The 20,187-nt window shown below is 36.4% G+C and overlaps 2 protein-coding genes across 3 annotated transcripts in view; one reads left to right on the plus strand and one right to left on the minus strand.

Moving 5' to 3' along the window:
- LOC136831231 (sulfhydryl oxidase 2-like) overlaps positions 1-20,187 on the plus strand; it is a 99,169-nt gene that overhangs the window by 7,144 nt on the left and 71,838 nt on the right. The gene's annotated exons all lie outside the window — the stretch shown is intronic.
- LOC136831256 (kynurenine/alpha-aminoadipate aminotransferase, mitochondrial-like) lies at positions 1,001-18,996 on the minus strand. The gene is made up of 11 exons (XM_067091332.1): positions 18,297-18,996; positions 15,723-15,790; positions 10,316-10,484; positions 9,010-9,199; positions 7,134-7,253; positions 6,114-6,263; positions 4,461-4,640; positions 3,497-3,623; positions 2,723-2,772; positions 2,189-2,347; positions 1,001-1,441 (listed from the first exon to the last, which is right to left on the minus strand). The coding sequence occupies exons 2-11, from the start codon at positions 15,787-15,789 to the stop codon at positions 1,373-1,375; spliced, it is 1,281 nt and encodes a 426-aa protein (XP_066947433.1). The 5' UTR covers position 15,790; positions 18,297-18,996; the 3' UTR covers positions 1,001-1,372.

Here is a 20,187-nt window from a genome sequence, read left to right on the forward strand (position 1 = left end):
CTACTAATACTCAAGTTTTATAACTTGAGACTAATTCAGATTGATTTTATGCTTCCTTTGACTTAGTTCACAAACAGGATGTATTATTCTTGGACTTGACAACTTTTTAAGGACAACAATGTAGCTGTAAAGCGCCGCGTCGCCGCATTCGTTTTCCTTACTTATATCTCGGCTGCTGTTTATTTGTTCCTATATTTGTTTCTAAACTTTTTTTATTTTTGTCATTTTCATAAAGATTTATATTTTTGTTTTTCGCTTAAGCTGGCTTAGACGCTTAATGGTCTATTTGGTTTAAGTATGTGCATCTTTTGTATAAGAAGAAGACAGTAATATTAGTCCCAAAGCAAATAATATTACAAATAACCTCTTTGCTCCGTTGAACTCTTGACAGACAACGCTGCTCGGCTAAAGGCAGTGATGAAGGATTAAAACTAACAAGACCAAGGGTAGTTTTACTTATGTTTATTCAGTAACCATCGTAGACCTCTCGTATAAAAATATGTGTCATGAATAAGCTGATTTTACTCCAAAACTGTTTTTTAATGTACAAAAAATGCGTCCTTTTCAATCCAATGTTGAATAAGGTACTGGCTCTCTTAGTCTAAGCTGAACGTGCTAGGCCAGGGGTTCCCAACCTGGTGCTCGCGAGCACCTCCGTGCTCTCTGATGGTCTGGCAGTGCTCTTTCGAAGTAGTTAAACACCTACACTTCGTAGGACTAACTGCCGAATTTAAAATACCCTTCCGTCTTTTTCGGTATATATATTTAACACTACTTGCGAGTTGCTTTGGCAAACACTGATGAGGCAAATATAGAAAAGCTAACCTAGGCAGTTCAGCACCAGGGTTCTCACTAAATCCACAAACTTGTTTTTTATTATTATTATTATTATTATTATTATTATTATTATTATTATTATTATTATTATAGTTTTTCTAATGTCCAAGATTAGAAATAATTAGCTCGTGTATCAGTATTCAGGAACTAATGCTTCCTATGAATTTTATTTGTTCTCTTTTTTTTTTCTTTGTAGTTTTCCACGTATATCCCAACATGATTAACGTAATGAGGAATATACCTGATAATAAGCAAACGTATGTTTTAGATTCTTGCTGAACAATAAATCTCACTTAGTTACATTTTTAGATATCAATATAATCTGACTTAAGATGTAAACATATTACCTGTGATACATTGCGTGCCCTGAAGTACTATAATATCTATGACAGTTTTGTAAAATATACCTTGGTGAATGTCAGTAACTTGGAATAAACCTCCAAGCAGTAAAAATTCATTTTTGAATCAATGGAAGTAATTAAAAAAAATTTTTAACTTTAAATAAACGAAGTTAAAAAGGTTGGGAACCCCCCTGCTAGGCTGTTGTCAGTGAATCCTGCAGAGCAATCTCCTCTCTGATAAGTTCTGCCAAGTTTTTAAAAGCCTGAAATCATAAAGAAGGGATTACATCAATCAGTTCACGTGTAATAATTATGTAATGAATGCGATGACCTATCTCCAGTCTATACAAAAAGCACTTACCTAAATCATACGAGTGACCACAAAGGACTAATTATTTAAAAAAAAAAGTATATCAGTTCTTCAGTCAAAAATATTGGAAATGGAATGTCAACAACGCGACGGCTTAAAAATTAGACCTATTGAAGGTTAGACCTATACTGATTGAAAGTGTTTTCCGTTATGACTGACACTATATTCTTCGACATTTTAAAAAAGGCACTGGTCAAATCATTCAACTTATGCGTTACTAATAAAATTAATTTTGTCGTCACAGTATGAACAGTAGGTGAGCTGAATAGATCAGTGTTCTCAACCTGGGGGGCGTCAGCAATTTTCAAGGGAGACGCGAGCCCCGGGGAAAAATTAAAAATTCTCTAATTATATTCGTTTTTCTCTTAACAAGAGAGTGAGGAACTAATATTCAGACGTTTATGAACAAATGCAAACGTGTCGCCTTATAACGTTAGTTTCCTATAGTCTACCCGTCTGGTTAGACTCGTTGGGCTCACGTTTTGTAATTATTTACCTCCCACCCTATCCCTCGAAACCCCTTTCTCTTTCTCCTTTTTTCCATTTTCCTTTAAATCTGGGAGGGAATTTTACTCATAGATGCAAGGGGGCGTGGTAATAAAAAGGTTAAGAACCACTGGGATAGATAAAGAGAACTTACCACCATGATCTGCTCGGGAGTAACGTTAGAGTAAGCAGCTCTCATGTACTGGCAGGGCTTCGTTGTATCCAACATGAAATTGTTCCCCGGTACCAGCATCACGTCCTTTTTCACGGCGCGTTGTTTTATCATATTTTCTGTGTCTTTCACGCCCAGTACCTTGTTGAAGAGAAGAGAATATTATTACTTTATATGCATCACATTCTCAGAAGGGACTGTAAACTATAATTAGTGACTAGTTTATCCAGTATACATACAAGAGAGAGAGAGAAACATGTTGATGATGGTATCTTCGAGGCTATTACAGTTTCACATGAAGTATACTATACTAGCAAAAATGAGACAACTCATTTGAAAGATATATGAAATTGGAAAGTTCGTTTTTCATAATACATGTCCCATATACATTACCTAATATACTGTATATGTGTCATGATAGAATTGCATGTTTTAATACAGTAATAGAAATATAGCACCAAGAATGTGGCATGAACACTGAAATAAAGTGAGAAAGAGAGAGAGAGGCAAAATTACCTTGAACCACACGAATATGCCTCCGTCTGGTACAGTCCACTCACATAATCCTGCAGATTAAAGAATAATTTGTTCATTTGTCGAAGCACTGTTCTCTCTTGTATTGGAAATTACATCTTTATCCCTATACTTGTCTTAGGTCTTAATACAATTTTAATGTCCATTCCCCCAGGAGTTTACCACTCTGATGTCACATAAACCAACTATTCTTGCAATTTGCAAAAAATTAAAAATACTAAACCTCAGTGACTTCAGTGATAAAAGCAGTGCAAAGTGACTTTAGTGGTAAAAACAAGGCAAAAATTAAAATTTTAAAAGTTTTGATGAAAGGAAGGCAGCTGGTAAACAGCCTAGCCTCAGCTCTTAATAGTACCATCATAACTGTCGTAAATAAAATTGGCAATTAAACGTTTGTCCTCCATATGAACAGAATGAGTTGATAAAGAATGCAAGTCATGTAGATCATGCTTTTAAAGGGTAATAAAAAAAAAAGGAGCCGTAGGCCTAACTTTTTCCTTATCAGTTAAAACAATAATACTGGTAACTGAAATTTTTCTCTATCGTTCCCGATTCATTCCTCATCTTTTCAAGTTTCTCATTCCACTTAGCTGTTATCACCATTATTGTAATTACGCCATTCATTAGAAATAACCGCCGCACTCTAAATTCTGGGGAACAGAATACCACTACTGATAGATAGACCTATAATGCAATCTTTTCCCGACACTGCTTGTTATTCGGAAATCTCTGATATCTCTGACTACAGTACAGCACCTTTGAGATGAGTATCCGCAGCTTGCAACATGACATCACGCTGTGACTTATAGAAATTCCTCAGGTTCGTTATGTGGTTTCTGAATCCCTCGTCTCCCCATTCCTTCAGGAGTTCGCTGATCATAACCTGTTGTAAAAGACGTCAAAATTAAGGTGAAAATAACAATGAAAATGATTTCGTTTATCTTGCATTTAATGATCGTTAGGGGTGCAAGGAATTCTCATAATAATACAGGCAGTTTAGCCTAACATCAATGACAAAAAGTTAAATAATAATGAGAAAAACACTGTCCATTATTCAGTAGAGAGAAAACGATTCTAATAACTGTTCACCGAGTGGCAATAAGTATAGTTGGGACTTCGTCCTTCCTTTATGAGATTCTACAAGTCTCTGTAGAGGCTTTTGAGTGTGTTTGGAAACAGTAGATTTCACATTCAGTTAAACTTACTCACTAAATTTAAGTTTTACTCATCAAACTTCAAAACAAAAGCAGTGTATCTGTTGTTATGCAACCTCTGTCAAAATAATGGATTTTGTTTTACATATTTCAGGTAAAAAAGTATTGGGGTCTGGTATCAAAGTGTAAGAGGAAAATGACTCGCCTTGCAACGCCCCCTCCCACTTCCCCTAAAAAATTAGAATTATTAAAAACCAAGCCAATAAACTGCTTTCCTTGATAAATCATTGGTAAAATGAGGAAGTTAAGGGTAATGCATTCAGTTACAGATTCTGGACACGTACTAACATGCCTTCTCCAATAATTATAACATTTAAAGCTTTGCAGGATATACTTTAGCAAATTAAGTTTAAAATGTAACAGAACTTAATGGAGTTGCTTATTACTAATTACCAACATTTGGTGTAAGCACCCAAAAGTATTGCAGCTGGAAAGAAAATATAGGTTTGGTATCTCAATGTAAAATCACTTCTAAGCGATGCAAATACCTCTGAGTCTTGCCTTACCTGCGTGATTCCTGGTGGGCAGAGAACGCTGGCTTGCATGTGCCACACAATTCTGTTCAGCAGCTGAACAGGGCCAGTGACATAACCCACACGCAGACCAGCGCTCACTATTTTGGAGAATGAATCCATGCGTAATACTCTACCGTCTGTGTCCAAGCTCAGAAAACTCGGTGCAAGTTTCTGAGAGAGAGAGTCAAATGGCAGGAGTAACATTAACGTAAAATACATCCAGTACAGATGAGCAAAAATGTAAACACAAGTTCGTACAAGAAGCGAACAATCGTACTTGTAAATGATAATCAATAAAACTGAGACAAACGTGAAAATAAAAACTTATAATGATGCGACAGGTTAACAGCAAAAGCATTTACTGATTCGGTTCATCTAGATTCCTTGATTCACCTGTATATAGGATTGATTGTTTTTTTTTTATTACAAAAAACTCTTAAAACTTTAAATAAGATAATCTAGCTCGGTCCCAGGCTATCATGCGTTTATCTTGTCAGAGATGGTCTTTGCACTTACCCACTCTTTAACAAACTAATCTTTTCAGTTCCATCGAAACTTACTAGCTGTTGCAGCATTCCTTCTTTCAATAGGTGCACTATCACTAATCTGGGGTTTGGCATTACATTTTTATTCCTCATTTTTTAATGTTTATTCCAAGGATTCTTCTTCTAGGTACACTAAATGCACGAAGTATTCCATCCGGTCGGTTTTCACAAAACACGAGTTCGGTCTAATAAAATTGAGTACGTTACTACTTCCAAGTCCTGAAATCTTTGTGATACTTATCTTCTCTGATTTCAGCTATGCGATTTACGGCTTTCTGGTTTTGATATTTATTGATGAGCTCGGTAGGTCAATGGCATTGCTGACGAATTTCCACCCATGACTCAGGAAGTCGACTTATGCTCCCCTCCTCCCAACACACACACACACACACACACACACACACACACACACACACACACACACACACACACACACAGAACTACCCATCCCAACGCACGGGAACAATGCATCAAAGATGGCGAATGGACGCGCTAAACATCATGTGTGTTAGGTCTATGGGACATTTTGCACAAGTGTTACCACTTGTTCCTTGCTTCTGCTGCTCACTGGCGTATTTTAAACCTAAAATTATCTGATTCTAGAAAGCTAGTGTACCTAAGATATCCTTCATTTTACCTTTCCCTATACGACAGGTCAAGAAAGAATTCATCCAAAAGGCGCACTGGTACTTTAAAAGGGAGTTTGATTATCTAAAATGATTCGAAATATAGCCCAGAATAAAGGTAATCAAGGAAATAATCCATTAACATTAGCATCTACTAGCAAAAAAAAAATTAAGATACGTCATGAAAAGACGCGCCAGCGTCAAATATTCGACACTACACCATAAGTCTATCAGGTATTAGAGGATACAAAACTCCCAAAACGATGACCAATCATCACGATAATGGACAAGATGATGAATTCTCCTCCTTTTACTGTACCTCCTTTCATATATTTCTTCCACCTTACTGTCCACCCTCGCCTAACAATTGATTCATTGTGCAACTGCTTTGAGGTTTTCATCCTGTTACACCTTTCAAACCTCACTGGTCCCAGTGCTTGGCCTGTGGCCCAAATTCTCTATTCAATTCTTACCTCAGGGTCTCCGAACTGAAGGTGATAGTATGGATCGTCCTCCAAGATAATGAAATCGTATTCAGACGCCAAGGCGTAGATCCTCCTCTTTCTCTCCTCGTTCATCGTCTTTCCCGCCGGATTGCTGGCATTCGGGACCAAGTACATCAGCTGGGAGAGTGAGAATTTCCGTAGACTATAAAGGGAAACATACAGCTCAACAGTTTCTTTTAGGTTACAAGTGCGAGTGATAACTGGAAGAAAACGATGCCACCATTAAGGAAAACGTAATCTGAATAGAATGGTCTGTAGAAGTATCAAAACAAGTTTTTTTAGTTTTCTGTAAAAGAAAACTGTTGTGCCGGCTTTGTCTATCCGTCCGCACTTTTTTTTTTTTTTGTCCGCCCTCGGATCTTAAACACTACTGAGGCTAGAGGGCTGCAGATTGGTATGTTGATCATCCACCCTCCAATCATCAAACATATACCAAATTGCAGCCCTCTAGCCTCAGTAGTTTTAATTTGCTTAAGGCCTTAGCCATAATCGCGCTTCTGGCAACGATATAGGCTAGGACACCGCCGGGCATTGGTCAAAGTTTCATGGGCCGCGGCTCATGCAGAACCATACCGAGACCACCGAAAGATAGAGCTATTTTCGGTGGTTTTGATTATGACTTGCAATCTCCGAGAGTCCTGAAATTTAAACTATTATAAGGAACAAAATACAACAAATACGACTTACAATAGACAAAACCCCATAGTGCGCGGCGCACTGTAGGCATTACTTGAGGTTCTTTGCCGCGTCCCTTCGGCCCCTAGCTGAAACCCCTTTCATTCCTTTTACTATACCTCCATTAATATTCTCTTTCTTCCATCTTACTTTCCGCCTTCTAACAATTGTGTCAACATTATTTTCACTGCTGAATGACCTCATAGCTCACACTGCTTGGCCATTGGTCTAAATGTTATATTCCAGTTCCGGTACAATAGAGAAATAGCCATTATAACGACAGAAATAAAAGAAATTAGCACATACTCTCACCTTGGGCATCTTGTCAGGGTTGTTCTTCTCCGTCTCCTGAAGAACCCTCTTCAGGGCATCGGGGCACATTCCATACTCATCTGCGTCAACCCTCAGAAAGTTAGGCGTCACAGCTGACAGCTAGAAAATAACAGCCTTTAACAGAAAATTATGTACACAAAGAGCCTCTCTTGTGGGATATATTTAAAACAGCGAAGACAATGATCAGTGAAGGTAAATATTTGCGCTGCTTAGAATGCCTAAAGATGTACCATCCTTTGTTAAATAGTATGGCCTCTGTAGGCTCATAGGACAGGCGCTAATCTCCTGTTTCTGAGGCCTACAGGCAGTGGGGGGACAGATCCCAATGCCTATGACATGTGGCCAGTGTGTCGCTAAGCCCACTGGTTAACTCCCAAACCCAAGGGCTGGTACCTATTCTCCTACTGAACCACACTGGTTTTTTCCGACTGTTAGGTTGACGGGCTACCAGATTTTTGCAGTGGTGCAATCCGAGCCATCAGTGAGCAGTGGGATTGAACCCCGGCCTACTGTATATGTATATATATGTATGTGTGTGTGTGCAATTATTGAATTAAAACTTATGAATGCATAAACCGGCCGTGCTTAGGCAAACTGGTTTGTGTTAATTACACCCTAACTGATTTTTTCTGCATGTTTTATGCTGCATAATACATGTAAAGAGAATCAGTCAGAATAAATAAATATGTGTATGTATATATATATATATATATATATATATATATATATATATATATATATATTGAATGAATTTTATCACATCACCATGATTCTATATATTGAATGAATTTTATCACATCACCATGATTCATATAAAAGCATTAAGCTACAAACTTCCTTTAATATCCAATTCACTCTACCTCGGAAATAATATACTTTCATATATGTTACCCGCAGGAGCATTATTTAGTTGATGATAATAAGTTCGTCGTCTCATGGACTCCAACGACGGAAGACAAGAGCTCAGGACTACAGTGACGCGCATTAAACCACACGGCCATATATATATATATATATATATATATGATATAGGTATGTATATATATATATATTTGTATGACTTTCCCTTATTGTTTCTGGTTAATTTTGTTAACAGTTAGTTAAGCAGTTCAAGTAACATCACAGCTTTTAAAAACCTCTCTATATCAAACAAACCAAGGACCTGTTTTCAAAACCGTATTGATGTGGTGATGTGGCAGCTTAGATTAAAAGGCTGATAACCCTGAGAAAAAATAAATTCCTCCTTCAGGTTTAGCTGATAAATGCGAGAAACTGGATTCTTCCGGTTACTTGACAAGATCAGTGAACCTGTAGTACTAAGCTTAGCCATTCAACTCCTTTCGTTCCTTTCACGGTACTTCCTTTCATATTATCTTTCGTCCATCTTACTTTCCACCCTCTCCTAACAATTGATTCATAGTGCAACTGCTTTGTGGTTTTCCTCCTGTTATACCTTTCAAACTTTTTACTGTCAATTTCCCCACAGGTCCCAGTGCTTGGCCTTTGGCCTAAATTCTATATTTAATTCAATTCAATAAAATGATTAACATTAAACATATATTAGAAATAAACATAACATAATACCCTAATATACAACGGGAACATTTTGTGAATATCGACACTGTAATGTACAAAATTTGATAGGCCCTATTTCTAAAAGCCAAATATATGATGATAGATATCATACTGAAGATTTCCAGCCTACAGTAACAAACTTTAGAATCTTCAGAGCATACAGCACAGTACTTAACAACCTCAGCATCTTCATATACAATAGAGATTCATTATAGATTTCGGTCTAAACTTGGAAGAGAAAACGGGAATAGAAAACGAGAATAGTTAGACTCAAACTCACGATGCAGAGAGTATCCGAGTAACAAGGCTCTTCGACGAGAATCGAGTCTCCAGGATTCAGAATCATTTCGATGGCCTTGGCCATGCCGTCCTGACACCCAAGGGTCACGATGACGTCACTCGTGGGCCAGCAGGGCGGACTGTGAATTTTGAAGGTCATCTCTCTCAGCTGGTTTAGCAGAGGGGGGTACCTGAGACAGATTTGGGAAAATGTGGATCTGAGGTCAGACGATAAAGTACAGGGAGGAAAGTAAAGCATTAATGTTTATCAATTTTTATTTTTGTGAGGGGTCTTTGGTTCAGATTTGAAATCTGCACAGATGTACAATGGTTTCGTTCGTAGAATTGTTAATTATACATTTATATGTAGGCCTATCACATGATAACATATCAGTCCGTGGAATATTTTTATTCTACATTTATCAGCTTGTAAATATTTCAGTCAAAAGATGTTTGCATTGTACAGAATATCTTATTCAAAAGTTAAATTTATTTAAACCCAGTGATATCAGGTAAATTTGTGCTTTTAAAAGCATACTGTATTCTTATGAGACGATTTCCTAAATAAATGCTATGGGCAAAAAAGTAAAAAAAAAAAAAAAAGCAATGCAGTAATCAACCTAATTTCTTTTATCCAATGGGTAACCCTTTCTGTCTGAAGGCCAGAAAGCCTTTGCAAGTCGGGAAAAATGATTGGAACAGAGGGCCTCTTACATCTTGTGACCTGTCGTTTAATTTTTGTAAAATGAACTAGAAACACTTATGGTGAATTCAAATGGAGAACGCGCAAGCTGTTAAAAAGACCTAGTTAAATTATAAATCCCTACAGGAGAGTCAATTGAAGTGATATAATAAAATTGAGAAAAAAATGTATAATCTCTAATCAAAGCACAACTTTAACAGAAATGCTTCAAGGCTTCACTGCCATGAATGTTAAACAGCCGCCCAATGATAGAATATGTATTCTAGTATATCGATTTTTATTTATTTATTTTGCTGCTGTAACGTTGCACGCCAAATTACTTTACGAACAGACCAGAACCAATCCATCCTTGAAGATTATTGTGTAAAATCTCCAATCGCAGTTCTCGAAAGAGTTGCATCAAGACCCCTTGCTGGGTTATGGTAAGGTTAATCTAACAACTACACAAAAGCCATCAGTCTATTCGGCGACCGATTCTTCAAACTGGTTCTCTCTCTCTCTCTCTCTCTCTCTCTCTCTCTCTCTCTCTCTCTCTCTCTCTCTCTCTCTCTCTCTCTCTCTCTCTCTCTCAGAATCACACCACAAAAAGGGAAAAAAAGCTTACCCAGTAGTAGGTCCATATTGAAGACAGGTGGCCATGACGTCTGGCTTGATTGTGATCACTTTCCCATCTTCGAGGGTAAAGGTCGCTTCTTTGTACGGAAATTTCTGGGCATTGGGTACTCCTGATGCCAACCATACCAGCGACGGAGATGCGTTCCTCAAATACGTTCCTGGAAAAGGGGAGATCATTTTCAGTTTTCTGAAAAGAAAACTATTGTGCCGGCTTTTTCTGTCCGCCCTCAGATCGTAAAAACTACTGAGGCTAGAGGGCTGCAAATTGGCATGTTCATCACCCACCTTCCAATCATGAAACATGCCAAACTGCAGCCCTCTAGCCTCAGTAGTTTTCATTTTATTTAAGGTTAAAGTGAGCCATAATCGTGCTTCTGGCAACGATATAGGATAGGCCACCGCTGGGCCGTAGTTAAAGTTTCATGGGCCGCGGCTCATACAGCATTATACCGAGACCACCGAGAGATAAATCTATTTTCAGTGGCCTTGATTAGACACATTTTTTACTTTTTTTCTAATTTAAAGAAAATTTTCAAGTTTATTTACCTCAAGGTTCTTTCCAACGTCCCTTCGGCCTCTAGCTGCAACCCCATTCATTCCTTTTACTGTACCTCCGATCCTATTCCCTTTCTTCCGTCTTACTTTCCGCCTTCTCATAACAATTATTTCAGCATTATTTTCTGCACCGAATGAACTCATGGGTCCCAGCGCTTGGCCTTTGGCCTAAATTATATATTCCTTGGATGAAAATTACTTTCCTCAGAAGTGTGTCTAGAGTCTAGACTTATAAAAAAAAAATTGACATGAACTGCGTATTGGAAAAAAAATATTGGATTAATAAAACGAAAATAAATCAGAAAAACTAAATTGTATAATTAGTTCAAAATTCCGGACAAAACGATTCACCCGATACCTTATTCAGATTGCAACTTTCGTTTCCTTGTGGGAAATTGCAACTTTCGCTTGCTTGCGGGAAATTACCTCTTTCGTTTGTCTGCGGGAAATTGCAACTTTCGTTTGCCTGTGGGAAATGACTTTCGTTTCCCTGTGGGAAATTGCCACTTTTGTTTCCCTGTGGGAAATTGCAACATTCGTTTCCCTGTGGGGAAACTGCGACTTTCGTTTGCCCGTGGGAAATTCCCACTTTTGTTTCCCCGTGGGAAATGCAACTTCTCTATGGGAAATGGCAACTTTCGTTTCCCTGTGGGAAATTGCAACTTCGTTTCCCTGTGGAACATTGCGACTTTCGTTTACCTGTGGGAAATTCCACTTTTGTTTCTCTGTGGGAAATTACAACTTGTATATGGGAAATGGCAACTTTCGTTTCCCTGTGGGAAATTGCCATTTTGTTTCCCTGTGGGAAATTGCCACTTCCGTTTCCCTGTGGGAAATTGCAACTTTCGTTTACCTGTGGGGAAAAAGCAACTCCGTGAGTTAATGAGTGCAGCGGATTGGGGCTACCTGGGACAGCTGCTCTGTTGTAAAAGTAAAATCGCGGTGTTTTGGAAAGAGGCAACAATGTCTCTGCTGATGTACACTCGGCAAGAAAAGTGAGGATACAGTTTTCATTAGATTTCGTTCATCGAATTTTAATTTTTTTCTTACAGAAAACAGATAATCTCGGTAAATTTACTCCAGAATAAGAAAATACAATGCAAATTATACTATATATGTTAAATCTGCAAAACAAAAACGTTCAGATACTTAAAAACACCATGCATGTCCGAAGTGATCAGAATTTCTCAGATGACTTCGTTCATAGAGATCTAAAAGATAGTGTGTGGATATCTCGGTGTAGTGCTGTTTATCAGAACGGCAATATTTACTAGTTTTCCGTTATGAACAGGCTTATTATTGCATCATCACACGAGGTAATGGTAATTTATTTAATTTTTACACATTCATATTTATATTTCACGGTGTTAAAGGTCAGCTGGAATTAATGGCAGTAAATGTTGTGACAGCTAGGGTATGTTGACCAAATCTATTTAATTCCGCAAGAGCGTTCTCTATGACGTGAGGGGCACCGCGACAGGCGGGAAAACACAAGTAACTGGATGTTTCTTGGCGTTGCCATAGGATGTTTCTTGGCGTTGCCATAGTTTCTCTCTCTCTCTCTCTCTCTCTCTCTCTCTCTCTCTCTCTCTCTCTCTCTCTCTCTCTCTCTCTCTCTCCATTGCTCCATTGCTAAAACATACTATACAAATATAGTATCGCTCAATCTCCAAAAGAAAAAAAATAATGAAATGAGTAGCTCTACATATAGGCCTAGGCATACGCAACAGCAACTCTCTCTCTCTCTCTCTCTCTCTCTCTCTCTCTCTCTCTCTCTCTCTCTCTCTCTCTCTCTCTCTCTCTCTCTCTCTCTCATCATAACATTGCATTCGTTCCTTTATTGTCCCCCACGTTTTTCGCTGGATATTGCTAAAATTTAACTCTTAATTTCAATATGGAAGATCGCGTTTCCGATTATGCAAGCATTCCGTTCGGTGTGGTGCCATAAATTCATTTGTGTAAGGTTACTTGGTAGGTTATGTCGAAAATGTTTATTTTGCTCAGAACTGTCGCTGCAAATTACAACTTGAATGAATACTGTAAAGCTTACTACTGCATTTAAGTGTCAATGATTTCAGAACCGTAGAATATGATTGAAAGCTATAGGAAGTCAAGCAAAAAACAAACACAATAAGATTGAAGCTCCTCCCCTTTCTAAAGTTGCCAGATGTCGCATTATTGAGCAATATACTGTATGTCCGGAGATTTAAAAAAACTGTATCCTCACTTTCCTTGCCGAGTGTACATGAACTGTGAAGAGGTTGAGTGCACGTGTCATGGCGTTTGTGAAAACAGAGCTGTTCAAATTTGTCATTTTTTGTTCCTTTTAGATAATTTCATTACACACACACGCACACACACACATTTATATATATATATATATATATATATATATATATATATATATATATATATATATATATATATATATATATATATATATATATATATATTGTCACGATGCGTATCAAGTACCTGGTTATTACACAACTAATCTCAAGATTCAAAAATATACCTCACTTCAGCCAGATACCTGAACTCTCATAACATTAATTGTTACGACTGAGTACTCTAAAGGTAACAGTGATCCCTTAAGAAAAAACTTATTTATCAATCACTTGAAAAATCAAACTAAGTTCATCAGAATATGTGTGAGGTATCAAAAATTAAACTAGAAATCTTCTAGAGTAAAAGGGCATCACTCCATCAAAAACTCTAACTGTTTCCTGGTCTTAATTCACTTTAGCAAAACTAAAAGAACAAAACATGTTTATCACTTTGCCTTATGCACACACAATCAATCCTATTCACTGGTGATCAATAAATGAAACTGTTTTTCTAAAAATGTTAAATACAAAAATTTATTTTCAGATTCAAAGTTTATAACTAGAATTCACAATTAATTAGAATTCACAATCTGAAAAATTTACTATTAGTTGAAAATAACACAAAACTCAATGAATTCTTGAATTAAATTATGAAACAAATCTAATTCACAAAAACTTTATCAGGAATTTAAATTAATCAAGCAAAATTTAAACTATCAAGAATTATTCAAGATTTAAAAAGAAAATCTCAATAAATGAAATCAAGTATGCAATGTTAAATTAAGTATGCAATGTTAAATTATGCAATGTTAAATTAAGTATGCAATGTTAAATTACCAAGAAATATTTACAATACTATGTAAATAAATGTTACATCACAAACATAAAAAATGTGAAAATATAAAGAAACTGTAAATAGAAAAACACACAAAAATACACGTAAGATTTATCAATAATGATTTCACTTGTTCAAAATTTCCTAACTTATCATACCACAACTTCCTAACTTATCATACCATGGTATCAATAAGTAAAATTTCACGTTACCTTACACAACTTGTGAAAACCTCTGTAAATCACTTGCTGTAGCTGCGTTACACAATACACACTTTTTTACCAGGCGCCGTTACGAACTAAATAACTTTGCTAAATTCAGATCTCAAAAGTTAATGTTAAAAGTGACCACATAAAATTACGTTAAAAGTAATCTCTTCCTAATTAGGAATGAGAGAGAGAGAGAAAACCAACTTCACTGGTCTCAGAAATCAGAATGAAACAAATTTTAGGATTCCAGTAATACGTGAAACAATTACATGATGTCATTAAAGCATTTTGGGTACGAGATACAAAAGTTCTAGAAGCAGGGAGGTGACGTCATTAAAGCGTTTTGGGTGCGAGATACAATGGAGAAGCTTCTAGAAGGAAAGTTACGTCATCCCAGCAAAACGTTTTGAATGCAATCTTACAAAACATGACGTGATTGATCAGGACACGTATTCTTTCTCTCCAAGTGGCGTACGTGACTTGAACATGCAACAACACGAAATCACTCGTCTTCAGCCCGTATGGGACGAATCGGCGTTTGTTTTCGCAAGCTGTCATCACTAACCCCAAAACAAAGCGCTCGCTCTTATCTGAACTGATGACAACGGAAATGAAACAAGCCCTTCCTGGACACACACACACACACGTGTTCACATATTACGCTTTTACCAAGAAAGATATTCGTTCTAAATTACGTTACTATTAAAGCTGTATTAACAATTCTAAATTACGCTATCAAGTTACTTAATCAAGTTCTTTTGAGATCTGATGCCAAACTAAATATGATACTTCAACAATCATCATCATTGAACATAACACATGAAAAAAGTAAATATGTCAAAATTATAGGAGGATATACGTATTACAAGGCAACATCATGAATATATATATATATATATATATATATATATATATATATATATATATATATATATATATATATATAGATATATATATATATATATATATATATATATATATATATATATATGCAACTATGAGGAGTTGTGAAACGTCGGCATATATTATAATAAAATGCATAAGGTCAGTGCCTTTCCCTGACCTGCCTTGGGTTATATATATATATACAGTGTATATATATATATATATATATATATATATATATATATATATATATATATATATATAAAATATTAAAATATATATTTATATACATTTGTATATACATACATATATATATATATATATATATATATATATATATATATATATATATATATATATATAATGGATAAATTCAATTGAGGTTCTTGGTTTACCACTCTTCTGTAAACAAGTGACATTCTAGATCAGCTTACATTTACAAATTACAGTTCTTAGCCACCAAGTCATTCCCGTGACTAAAACGAGAGGCGGAATAACCAAACGCATTCATTCGTTTCATAAATTAAAAAGAATAAGCATTACACGTTTCCCTTGCCTTTCAAAGATAGACTCGAAGATACTTACTCATTTCGCTGATTCCTGAGGGCTTCCTATTCAGGGCCATCTTCGAGATGAATTTTGAGTAATCCATTCTGCAAAAAGAGAAATTCTGTCACAAAAATTCGTATAAAACATATATAAATATGTAGTATATATGTGTGTATATATATGGTTATATATTATATAATATATACACACATTATATATATATATATATATATATATATATATATATATATATATATATATATATATATATGTGTGTGTGTGTGTGTGTGTGTGTATAACAGAGATGTTCAGGGACAGAAATTGAGACGAAAGTGAAAGGGCAGTGTGTACCAGAATAGAAAAGGATGAGTGTGATTATACTACAATGTAGAAAAAAGGTGTTGAGCTATGGATGGGTAGCACTTAAGAGTGTCTGAATGACTTTGGAGATGGACAAGATTCAGTACGGGTGGAGAAAAGGCTGTGATAAGGGAGTGTGTGTGAGTCAAGAATGGAGAAAAAATGAAAGATTCTGTGTCTGAGTAGATCTGAGGAATATGAAAGGGTGATTGTACTATGTGACTTAAATGCATGTCTCATTGGTTGGTATGGAGTTCCAGGGGTAACTGAGAATGGAAAGTGTCTTTTGGAATTGCATGGTTTCTTAAAAAGGGACACTAATAAGTATATCTGTGAAGAAGAGAATAATGAGAAAAATTATTTTATGTTAGAACAAGGTAGGTGGCGCAGCTTGTTAATGGATGTGATAGAAAAAAGAGGAGTGGTTGAAGGTATGTCTGATCATTATTTAATTGAAGAAGCTGAGACAGATGGGAGTATAGGCTGGGGAATCAGAGGTGAAAATATGGTCGTAAATGTAAGTGTGGAAAATTTATTTGATAAGACAGGAAATAAGCTATAGGAGCATCTGATAAAAAGTGGATGAAAATGAAATAGACTAGATTGAAAACCTTGGAACTGAAAGGTGTATAGAATGCAAGGGCTGGGTCACAGAAGGGAAGATCATGTACGGGAATAATACTGGATGATTGATTAGGTAGTACAGACGAAAAATAGAGAAAAAAATCATTCAAATAATGAAAATGTGGAAGAGATGAACAAGTGCTATAGGGAACAAAAGTTGTTCTACAAGAGAGTAAATGTAGAGAGGAAAACGAATAACCAAATGGATCCACAATAAAAAATGCAAGTGAACGGACGCTATCGGAAGTAAGTGATGATAAATCCTGGGTTGATGGAGGAAGTATTTTTTCGATTTCTTGAATACGAAAGGTGGAAAAATGGCAGAGCTGAGTGATGCAGGAGCAGAGGGGATTATGTAGTTTGAGAATGACTGTGTTAGTGACTTATGATGATGTAAAGGTGGCAATTAAAAGGTTGTGGAGAAAAAATAATCGTTCTTTTGAATCAAAAGTCAGTAAAATCTGTAAGAATGATATGAGGACATAAAATAATTTAGTGTATCAGGGAAGACGAATGGTAGGATTTTAAGGATATTAAGACAGGTGACAGAGATGGATAGGGAAGAATAGCGAAAATTTCGAAGACAAAGGGTAAAGCTGTAACGTAGCATACTTGAGCCGACACAGATCTAATGGCAAAGCTGGTTGATAGGCACTGTGGAAGTTGCTGAGGATGTATGGTCTTTACGATAAGTTTTTGAGGCTAACTTAAAGCGTTTATGGTGGAAGCTAAATGTGTTAGAATAAGTAAGATATCGTAGTCATTGGTTTGTGGCAAGGATGTGTTATGTTTCCATGACTGTTTAAGACTTCTATGAACAGAAGAAAGCGTTTAAGATTTCTATGAATAGAAGAAAGCTTTTAAGATTTCTATGAATAGAAGAAAGCTTTTAAGATTTCTATGAATAGAAGAAAGCGTTTAAGATTTCTATGAATAGAAGAAAGCTTTTAAGACTTCTATGAATAGAAGAAAGCTCAAGAAAAATGACAGTAGACGGAAGTGAGAATTTGTGGGATAAGAAAATGGACCATGAATGGCATATTGATTGGCTGACTGGGGGAAGTGAAGAAAAAATGCAAAAGCTAGTAGAAGAATTCGAAACTTTGCACAAGGAGAAAGCACGGGGCACATATGAACAAGAGTAAGGCTACAGGTGTAAATGAAAACCAGGAAGTTAGATCTGTAAATGTTAATACAGAAGTAGGTGATTGATGGGTGAGCGGAAGTGGTTGATTTGTTTAGGCAGCAAATTTAACGGTTAGTGTTAAGATGGCAGAAGAGGGGAGTCACAGAAAAGGTCAAGCAAGAAAGGTAGAAGGGTACGCATAATAGACGAGGAAGGAACTTGGAAGCTAAGTTTGGAATGTAAGTAGTGTTGAACCAAATGTCCTTTATGGAAGTGAAAAGTGGATGTTTTATGTGAAGGATTAATCTACTAATATCATTGAGCTAGCCAGCCAGCTCCACCTCCTCCATGAGAAAAAGAAATATATATATATATATATATATATATATATATATATAGAGAGAGAGAGAGAGAGAGAGAGAGAGAGAGAGAGAGAGAGAGAGAGAGAGAGAGAGAGAGAGAGAGATATGCATAAGGTGGACGCTGTTTCTTCAACTCACTTGCAAATATGAAGGTGTTAAACAAAATGTCTCCTCTTCTTTTGACACCTTAATCAACACGAATCTTTCCAGGCATTTCCTTCACGTCTTGAAAGAAACCTCCCAGTTTTCCAGTGCCTGCGAAAACTGTCGCGCCTCTGGACAACTGTGTATAAAACGCAGTTTGAATATCCCGCCCAAATCCTTCACTGTTATTGTGGTTATCGAACTTGAATGGATTTTTCAGGAGCTGGCGTTTCTAGATCGGCATCTTGATGTTCACAACACAACAAACATTGGATAGATTGACAACTGACACTTCGCTGTCAGCTGTAGTACTTCCAAGCAAAAAGACTATCAGTGATGTTTAGAACATAAGGACTTTAAAAAGAATTATACCACGTAATGCAAGCTCACACACCTTGACTAAAAAGAACTGTACCACGTAATACAAGCGGACGCACTTTGACTAGTGGTGAATCACAGACGAATGAAGCTTGCCGGTTCTTTCACTGTTCTCAGTCTATAGTGACTGCGACCTGACTAAATAATAAGTTATAATAACCAGTGGATACCGGTGGTCGTTGCCAAATGTCACTTCTGCAAGGTATCTAGCGAAAGATGTAGCGTTATACACATCAAGCGCTGTGGTAACACAAACCTAAATATGAGTAAACGAAAGTGTAGATTTTTTTGTTGCACTCCTGATACTGATACTGACAATGATTAAAAAATACAATAAAAAACAAGCGGTAATTGAGAACTTTTCCTTTGTCCTGATTGGCTACTATGACGTCACGAGAGTGACGTCACTAAGCTCCGCCCTATTTATACCATGCTCGTCATCTGGCAGTTGTCAAAGCGGGAAGGCGGTCATTTTAACTGTTGACATTTTAACAACGAAATTATGGTGTCTTGTGCTATCTCTACCTGTCACATATACTGTATATATATGTATACATATATATGTATATATATCTATACTATACAAATATATAAAGAGAGAGAGAGGGATAATGCACGCATTTTATTTAGAATTCAGTAGTTGATATCTGAAGTATTTACTCGCCTTTAGAATATTAGATGCGATGATTGATAACCTACAAACATTTTGGGATGTACAGTAGATTACCACGATGTTAAGTGCTTGAAGTATTATATTCGAATAGAAGAACGGCAATGACAACATTATCAATGGGACGAATACTACATAGTGCATTACTTTAAAATTTTTTATGCAACGAAAAACTAAGTATTCCCACTTTGGGAATAGTAGATTTTTATTTTTTCTAATTTTTATATTTCCCATTTATGTTATTATTATCTAAATCTTTAATGTTATTATTTTTCATGAGGGCACGTGCCCCGGTGGCCCCCCTTAATAAATCCGGGGCGTGAACTGGGCAGGCGAGTGCCAGGGCAGAGACGAGTTGCCGACTAGTCAATTTCCTTCCGCTCCAGATACCCACCTTGCGCTTTTGTAGAATCTTGGCTGCTCTTCACACAATCAGCTGACATTGATAGTTGCCAGGTATTATTTTTACATTTCTGAGCTCCCTGAATCCTGTAGTTTCAAATCAACCAGTGATCAGTAAATAAGATAGCAAGGAGACCAACATTACCCAATATATTCGTGTTACTGTTGACATTTCTTTATCCATCTCTTGAAATCCAAGTAAATTTATTCCTGGCAAATGATCATGGCGACATTTGGAACATTTGACAGTAAGAAAAGCCAAGAATTATCTGTGACTAACAGTGTTATGTAAATTTAGATAAATTCTTGATAGTCTTGTTCTCCATGGCAGTACTTTAGGACAACAAAACTGTAATTGCTGTATTGAGAGGAAACAGGAAACAATAGTTTTCTTTCGTAGTTAAATCGATGATGTGATATTAGTAATGCACAACT

Source organism: Macrobrachium rosenbergii, chromosome 4 (assembly GCF_040412425.1).
Source record: "Macrobrachium rosenbergii isolate ZJJX-2024 chromosome 4, ASM4041242v1, whole genome shotgun sequence".
In the NCBI taxonomy this organism is placed as follows: Eukaryota; Metazoa; Arthropoda; class Malacostraca; order Decapoda; family Palaemonidae; genus Macrobrachium; species Macrobrachium rosenbergii.

Bases quoted from the DNA above. Each gene is read 5' to 3' on its own strand.
- LOC136831256 (XM_067091332.1), bottom strand. From the start codon at position 15,789: ATGGATTACTCAAAATTCATCTCGAAGATGGCCCTGAATAGGAAGCCC. The intron at 10,485-15,722 runs GTAAGTATCTTC...CCCCTTTTCCAG, and splicing joins CTCAGGAATCAGCGAAATGA to GAACGTATTTGAGGAACGCA. The intron at 2,348-2,722 runs GTAATTTTGCCT...CTCTTCAACAAG, and splicing joins GCATATTCGTGTGGTTCAAG to GTACTGGGCGTGAAAGACAC.